We start from the raw sequence: 8,977 nt of genomic DNA, 5'->3' as shown, positions 1-8,977 counted from the left end.
GCAGTGTTTCCTTCTGTTGTACATGAGGTTGCTATGAGTCCATGGCACCTAACAACAATATGCCTCTGTAGTTTGTAATCCCATCTGGGAATGGGGTTCTTTGTTATGCTAATGAGGTAGGATTCCTGTAGGGTGTATTTGAAGTCAACCCCTTTTGAGATAAAAGAAATTTAACAATGGAGCAGAGCAGAGATGGGGAAAAAAAGATCCCAAAGATACACGGAGATTTCCAAGGAACCAGGAAGCGGAAGCTGAGGAGACAAGGACCTTCCTTCAGGGCCCACAGAGAAAGATAGTCTTCCTCTAGAGCCGGCAGCCTGAATTTGGACTGTGTGCTTGTTAAAGCTACCAGCTTGTGGTAATTTCTGGGATGACTACACTAAATACATAAAACAGCCACTCATCATTGGTCAGAAGAGGCATATTTCAGCTGAGGATCACAATGTGTCTGAACAAGACCTGTAATTGCCTGGTGTTGAGGCAAGCAAGACATGTGGAAAACAGCATATCATGGCTGGAATTCACACTGTTCTCCCACACCACGTGGATGCAAATGCCTCCTTTGAGTCATGCGATTTAGAGATCACGTCTGTACTTGGTTTCTGTCAACATGAAATGCTGTTTAATTGCCCAAATTAGTTCACATTGATCCAGGCTGAGAATCAGCTGAAGTGTGGTCTTATGTGCCAAGTGACAGATTATTTGTGGATTTATGAACATGAAGTTACCTGTCTTGGAGCTCAGCTGCAGCTGCTTTGTCCGTGCGCTGGTAAATTAGTTCTTCTGGCTACGAGAAAATGATTCAGAAATTCTAGAAATCACATACACTTAGGGTCTAAAAGATGAACATTCTTTAAAAATGTTTAGTTATGAAATCTCAGATTGTCAATAAAATATAATGGATGTTTGTGTAGCCATGACCCACCTTAAATAAAACATTACACCTAAATGACAGTGCTGCATTGTTCTTCCTGGAGTCTTGGTGCAGCTCTCTAAAATAAGCACTGGACTACAGGTCGGTTTGAACCACAAGGTTGGCAGTTCAAACACACCAGCTGCTCCTTGGAAACCCTATACAACAACAACAACAACATTGTTCTTCCTCAACCTCATGTCCCTCCTCTTCTCACAAGAGGAGCCATGACCCAAACTGCACTGTTGTGTGCTTCCTAAGATCCAGTCAGGCTGATGTGTAAGGTTGCACTTAATTCATTTTAACTACAGGTATGGGGACGTTACGCGAACATCATATTAAACCCTTACGGGAAGCCTGCTTCCAGTTGTCCTGGTCGCCATTGCTGCTGCTGCTGGTGGAGCCGAAGGAAGTGGCGGTGGCAGCGGTAGTGGGCACAAGTCAGAGGCAGGCAAGAGCGTGGGAGTGAAGCTCGCTCCGCTCTGCCTACTGATCCTTCCACCTGGGCAGTAGAGCATGGCCTAATGCTGCAAGACTCTCAGTTTGGAGGGCTTAAAAACCATTAGAGGCACTGTAGGATCAGCACTGAACTGCGAACCTCAAGGCCAGAGGTTCAAGCCCACCGCCTGCTCCTCGGAAACCCTACACAGGGTCACTGTGAGTGGGAACTGGCTGGACAGCATTTAACAACAACAACGTAATAATAAGCACACACTGCCTTCAAGTAGATTCGGACTCATAGTCACTCTAGGGCAGAGTAGAACTATTCCACAGTGTGTCCAAGATGGTCACATCTTTCTCCCTACAAGCTGCTGGTGGGTTTGAACTGTCAACCTTGCAGTTAGCAGCCAGGTGCTTAACCACGGTGCCACCAGCATTCCTTAATGTGCTGAGTAACTCAGTGCAAGTCTAGAGACGAGAGTAGAACTGCTCTTACAGGAGGAGTACCAGCGTCGTCTTTCTCCTTTGAAGAAGCTGGAAGGATTAAATTGCCAAAAGCTTGTGGTTAGTAGCCCAATGCTTACTGCACTGCTCCACCAATGCTCCAATGTACTGACTGATCTACTGTCAGAAGCAAATGAAACATAAACCCTAAAATCCACTGGCATCAAGTCATTCCAACTCATGGTGCCCATATTATAGGGTTTGTGAGACACTATAAATCTTATGCAAAGACACAGCCTCATCACTCTCGTTAGTGTCATCTCCCAAACTTGGGCTTAGCAGTCCAATTGTTGTGAAATGCTGTCCAGTCAGTTCCAACCCACTGTGACCCTGTATAGGGTTTCCAAGGAGCAGCTGGTGAGCTTCAACCACCAACCTTGAAGCTCAAATGGCTTTGCAGTCTGATGCATTAACACACAGCGCCACACCAGGACTCCAGTTGTCCAATTCGGACCCTCTAAATTAATCTTACAATCCAGTCTTATGATACCTTAGACTGCAAGGTCGGTTTGAACCAGAAGGTTCACGGTTCAAACTCACCAGTGGCTCCTTGGAAACCCTATATAGGGTTGATATGAGTTGGAACTGACTCGATAGCATTTAACAACAACAACAATGGATTATTTGGCCTGGTGTGGCAATGTAGACTAAGCACTGGACTGCTAACCACAAGTTCAGCTGCTCCTCAGAATCCCTCCACAGTGTCTCTGTGAGTGGGAACTGACTCAGTGACTCATAAGAACAATGGTGCAGACTCTGGGGGGACTTCATGTCTCCTGAATGGCTGTGAAATCACTGTAGTGAATTAAGATCAGCATTTAAAAAATAGGAGAAGGTAGAATAGAATTTGTAGTACCTTTTATATTAGAGCTTTTTTCTTTCATGCATATATTTATACTGGTATATAAGATCAAATATCTTTCTTGTTATGAAACACAAACACCGTTCTATGCTAAATACTTAGGAGCTGAAGTGTTGTTAGGCACAGTTGAATCAATTCCAACTCAGCAAGCCCATGTGACCGAGGAGAACTGCTCCAGAGAGTTTCCTTGGCTGCAATCTTTACAGGTCTTATTCCTGCAGAGCCACTAAGGTGGGTTTGAACCACCCACTTTCCAGTTAGCAGCTGAGTGCTTAACCATCTGTGCCACAAAGACCACAAACTGTCAAGCTACCCTACCGAGGATAATGATTTCAAATTACTCCTTTTCTCTCTTGATATTTCATTATTTTTTAAATTTTTTATTGTGAATTGAGTGATCATTTACATGAGAGAACATTGGTTTTACACTTATACTATCGTATTTCATTTCATTGAAATGATTATAATCTCCGTACATCATCATTCAAGAGTATTTGCTTCTATTCCCTCTGGCTTTTTTTTTTATGTACACAAAAACACTCAGGAATATATAATTATTTAAACAATCATAGGACACATTGTGCAAACCAGCCTCCTATTCAGTGGGGATTCTACCTTCCTCCGCATACTCTGAAACTAAACTCCCTATTGAAAACTTGTAAGCCAGCTACTTTGTGCCTCTGTAGCACCATCACCCCCATTTTAAGTAGCCAATTTCTAATATATTTAATTTTTTTTAAAGTTTTTATTGTGAATTATGTGATAGTTTACATGGGAGAACATTATTATCATATGTTACATTTAATTTTTAATAAAATATTTTTACCTGTACACTAGAAAGGCCAGGATATGGAAGGTTTCTTGAAAAAAAAGATTTCCATAGCTTGGGTTTGGTAACATCAAAATTCATCCTTAGAGGGGAATCATATCGTTGAATATTAAACCAAATCTAAAAAAGATAAGACTAAATTAACATATAGTTAGCAGCTATACACAGGTGCATATGTAGGTAACTGTCTTGACATAGGCACAGAACATGAGTGTGTGAATGAACACAAATGAAAAGAAGGGTCCCAGCGAACTACCAGTCAGTGTGAAGCAGATGTGCTCCAGCCACCTCCACAAAGAGTTATCCAGCCTAGATCAGCAGAGCCTTCCCAGCTCACCCTAGACCCAGGTGAGTAAGCGCTTGAAGCCATTTCATTTGGGCTTGATCAGCTTTTACACATTTTTACTGAGATAGCGCTGAACTGCAAAGTCTCTTTGAACTGCAAGGTCGGTGGTTCAAGCTTACGAGCTGCTGCTCGGAAATCCTATACAGGGTCACTATGGGTCGGAATCGACTCGATGGCACTTCATAACAACAACAAAACTGAGACAGTAACTCACATGAAGAACCAAACCCACCGCCTTGAGCTCACAGCGACCCACAGAGTAGGACTGGCCCTTTGGGTTCTGAGACTGTATATCTTTATGAGGGCAGACAGCCACATCGTTTTCCCATGCAGCAACTGGTGGGTCCAAACTGCTGCCCTTGTAGTTAGCAGCCCATGACGTAAGCTCCTAGCTAATAAAATGCTACAGAGAATACAACGGTGGGGAAGGAACACAGTTTTAGGGTGGGCAGGTAAGTTCTTACTGGAAAAGTGACATTTGATCATGAACTTGATGAAGATACCCAGCATGGGGGAGGTTGTTCTGTGCATAGAAAACAGCGAGTGCAGTGTGTACTTGATGCGCTGGAGGAACAAGGAAGACAGAGAGGCTTTAGAAAAATGAGCAGCTTAACAGCAAAGGCTGAGCTCAGTGGAATATTGGGGTGAGGCGTAGATCATGGAGCCCCTGTGGGCCATTTTAATGATTTAGGCTTTGACTCTTGAGTAAGCTAGGAAGCTATTAGAGTGCATCACAGAGGCGTGACATAATTTATCTTCCTTTGAACAGGACTATTTTTTGATGTTTTAAGACTAGACAGAAGGGGACAGGAACAAGTATCCTCCCAGATACCAAAACGAATCCCACCACTATTGAGTTGTTTGTGACTCACAGTGACCATATAGAACATTTCAGTTAGCAGCCCAGTGCTTCACGCTCTGCACTACCAGGACTCCCTAGCTTCCCAGGTTGTTGTTATTGTTGTTGTTAAGTGCCATCGTGTTGGTTTGACTCAGTGACCCTGTATAGGGTTCCCAAGTGATGACTGGCAAGTTTGAACCGCCAACCTTGAAGTGCAAACTGAACTTATGGTCAAGTGCTTATCTTACAGTGCCACAGAGCTAAAGTGGCCTGGACCAAAATTGTTGTTGTTATGTGCCGTCGAGTCGGTTCCGACCCATAGCGACCCTGTACAGGGTTTCCGAGGGTGTAAGTCTTTATGGGAGTAGAAAGCCTCATCTTTCTCCCGCAGGGAAAATGGTGAGATGTGGTCAGTTCTGTCTATATTGTTAAGGTAGAGCCCATAGGATTTGCTGATAGATGGGATGTGGGGGAAGAGAAAGAGAAAGAAAAATCAAAGATGACTCCAAGGGTTTTGGCTTGAGCATCTAGACTGCTGGACTCACCATGTATGGACATGGGAGAGTCTGCACAGGAACTCACAAGTTCAAGTCGGTGCATGTTAGGTGTGAGGTGTCTATCTGACAGCCAAAGGAAGATGCTGAGTAAGTAGTTGGATTTTGGGGTCTGAAGCTTAGGGGAAGGAGCTGAACTGGAGGTAGAAAGTTTGGGAATCATTAATATGTAGATGGTGTTCCTAAAGTATAGACAGAAAAGAGGATTAATGAGCCCTGGGGAGCTCTAATGTTTAGGATTTGGTTGGAAAAAAAGAAAGAAAAAAAATAGTCACAAAAGAAATGTAGAAGGAGTTGTCAATGAGGCAAGAGGGCTTCATTACTTGAAGACAAAATCACGAAATTATTTTAAGAGGCAACGTTCTTCAGAACGAAAACGTGGGTATAGTATAGGGAATGGGCAGGAAAGTAGTGACATATTGCACTGGAAGGAAACCACCATTAAGCTCAGATTACATAGGGCGTGGAGGCCAAGGTGACTTATTATTAAGTGCCATCAAGTTGGTTCTGACTCATAGCGACCCTGTATAGGGCTTCCAGAGAGCGACTGGAACTGCAGACCTTGCTGTGACTAGTCCATTGCCTATCCTATAGTGCCACACCAGGCCTCCCGAAGGTGAGCAGTGTGTTGTTAAATTTGTGTACAGTGAGGTGTCCTAGAATACCACAGAATGATGAAAGCCTAACATTAAGAAATTCAGTCAACCATCAGTGTGTCAAATAATTAACAGAACAAAGATGTCAGTTTGAGGACTAAAGTACATCTGACCGAAGCCAAGGTATTTTCAATAGCTTCATATGCATATGAAAGTGAGACAATGATAAGGAAGACCATAGAAGAATTAATGCATTTGAATTATGGTGTTGGAGAAGAATATTAACGGTACCAGGGACTGCCAGAAGAACAAACAAATCTGTGATGGAAGAAGTACACCAGGATGCTCCTTAGTAGCCCAGATGGCCAGACTTTGTCTTTCATACTTTGGACGTATTATCAGGAGGAACCAGTTCCTGAAGAGTGATACTATGCTTAGTAAAGTGGAGGGTCAGTGCAAAAGAGAAAGATACTTAATGAGCTAGATTGGCACAGTGGCAGCAGCAAAGATGAGGATGGCACAGGACTAGGCAGTGCTTCATTCTGTTGAACACAGGGTTGCTATGAGTCGGAACCAACTTGACAACACTTAACAACAACGTGGCTGACGATTTTTATTAATGCAGGGATAGAACAATAATCTCATGACTTGGGAAGCAGTAAAGGTGGAAACAGTATGATTTGGTATTTATAGATATGACTGAAAGTAGAAGGAGGTAAGGAAATTCCAATTCATAGCCACCCTGTTGATGTGAAGTGCCATCGTCAGTTCCGACCCATAGCGATCCTGTATAGGGTTCCCAGGGAGTGGCTGGTGAGCTTGAACCACCAACCTTGCAGTTCAAACTGACTTTGCAGTCCAGCGCATTAACCTACAACACCACACCAGGACTCCTAAGTAGCCACCCTACAAAAGGTGTAATCTTTACGCAGTCAGACAGCCTCATCTTTCTCTTGAGGAGTGGCTGCTGGGTTTGAACTGTGACCTTGCAGTTCGCAGTCCGGTCCTTATCCTACGGTACGATCAGGGCTCCTAGGAGAAGGGAAGGGAGAGGGGAAATGAAGGGACATTGTGATGTCTGGATCTAGGTAACTGACATTCATAGGAGGCAGAAACCAGAGGAGGAACTGAATTTGGGGACAACGTGGAAAGATTTGGGCTTTGGATGGGGTGAGTTTGATAAGGCAGCTGGGTGTCTAGCAAACAAATTGATTCAATAACCAAACATTCTAGGAATAGGAATTGAATTATGGTTTCTTTGCCAGGCTGAGCTAGACAGAGAGAGAGAGAGAGAGAGAGAGAGAGAGAGAGAGCGAAGATGTTTTGCCCTGGAAGACATTTACATACAGAATTATCAGGTGTGTCTGTGTTTTAAGGAGTCAGAAGAAGAGCCAGTGAAGGAAGCATAAGAAGCCATTATAGAGAAATGGAAACCAGTTAGCCAAGAGAGGGTCCTGTTGTGGCACTAGTAAGCACCGGACGGACTGCTCACCACAAGGCTGGTGGTTCAAACCCACCAGCTGCTCCTCAGAAACCCTACAGAGGGTCACTATGAGCTGGAATTGACTTGAGGGCACATAACAACCACACACCAATGAGGGGAAAATAAGATTTCATGAAGAAGAGACCACTGGTGCCCTGGGCTACAGAACAAAGGACAGGCAAATGAGGAATAAAGTAAAACCATGGAATTTATTTATCCATTTGCAAGACCCATTACTCATCTGCCAGCTTGTCATTCTTGGTGCTTGTGTGTTCCTGTGATGCTGAGAGCTTGCCACAGATATCTTAAATACCAGCAGGGTCACTCATGGTGGACAGATTTCCACGGAGCATCCAGGCTGGACAGGCTAGGAAGAAGAGAGGCAGACCACTCCTTAATGGTTAGGAGCAGAACATTGTCAGGTTTTGTGCCAGAGAGGAGTCCCTCAAAGATTGGCAGGCACGCAAAATACAACTGAGGAAGAGTTGCCTCCTCAAAGTCGCGTTGACCGTAATGATCTAGATAAGAGTTAAGCTTTCAGGACCTTCATTTGTGGATGGGGCACAGCTCAGGATGACAAGAAACAGCTGCAAACATCCACTAATAATTGGAACTGGCATGTATGAAGCATGAATATAGGAAAATCGGAAGTTGTCAAAAATGAAATGGAACTCATAATGACTGTTTCCTAGGCATTAGTGAGCTGACATAGACTGGTATTGGTCGTCTTAAATCTGACAATCATATGGCTAACTATGCCAGGAGTGACAAACTAAAGAGGAATGGCATTGCATTCATTGTCAAAAAGAACATTTCAAGCCCTATCTTGAAGCACAGTGCTGTCTGTGATAGGATAACATCTGCATGCCTACAAGGAAGATGAGTTCAAATTTACGCACTAACCACTAAATCCAGTGATGACAAAATTGAAGAATTCTACCAACTTTTTCAGTCTGAAACTTATCAAACACTATCGAGATGCAATGATACTTACTGGTGATTGGAATGTTAAAGTTGGAGACAAAGAGGAATGATCAGCAGTTGGAAAATAAGGCCTTGTGGTAGAAATAATGCCTGTGCAAATTTTACAAGACCGGTTACTTGGGACACCTGGTGCGCCTGACCCAAGCCATGATATTTTCAATAGCTCCATATGAATGTGTAAGTTAGACATTGAATAAAGAAGACCTTAGGACTATTGATGCATTTACGTTATGGTATTGAAGGAGAATATTAAAAGTACCATGGACTGTCAAAGAAATCTGCGTTGGAAGAAGTACAGCCAGAGTGGTCCATGGAAGCCAGGATGGCGAGACTTGGCCTCTCAAACTTTGGACATGTCATCAGGAGGGACCTGTCTCTGGAGAAGGACATCATGATCAGTAAAGTGGAGGGTCAGAGAAAAAGAGGAGGACCTCTAACAAGATGGATCTGCAAAGTGGCAACAGCAATGAGCTCAAGCATAGAAATGATTGTCAGGATGGTGCAGGACTGGGCAGGATTTGGTTCTGTGGTGCACAGGGTCACTATGAGTGGGAACCAACTTGATGGCACCTAACAACAACAACATACGCCTAGACCTCTCTCTATGGAACCTTGTTGTTGTTG

At 43.6% G+C, this 8,977-nt stretch overlaps 1 protein-coding gene across 1 annotated transcript in view; it reads right to left on the bottom strand.

The window, feature by feature from the left end:
* Positions 1-8,977, bottom strand: part of CC2D2A (coiled-coil and C2 domain containing 2A) — a 175,007-nt gene that overhangs the window by 5,529 nt on the left and 160,501 nt on the right. The window contains exons 31-32 of the mRNA XM_006873814.1: positions 3,547-3,669; positions 729-787 (exon numbers count right to left, since the gene is read on the bottom strand). Of these exons, the coding sequence (XP_006873876.1) occupies positions 729-787; positions 3,547-3,669 (182 nt within the window). The remainder of the gene's footprint in view (positions 1-728; positions 788-3,546; positions 3,670-8,977) is intronic.

This window comes from Chrysochloris asiatica, unplaced genomic scaffold, assembly GCF_000296735.1.
Source record: "Chrysochloris asiatica unplaced genomic scaffold, ChrAsi1.0 scaffold00256, whole genome shotgun sequence".
Lineage (NCBI taxonomy): Eukaryota > Metazoa > Chordata > Mammalia > Afrosoricida > Chrysochloridae > Chrysochloris > Chrysochloris asiatica.
Note: the sequence above shows the minus strand (reverse complement) of the source record. Positions and strands in the feature narration are given on the sequence as shown.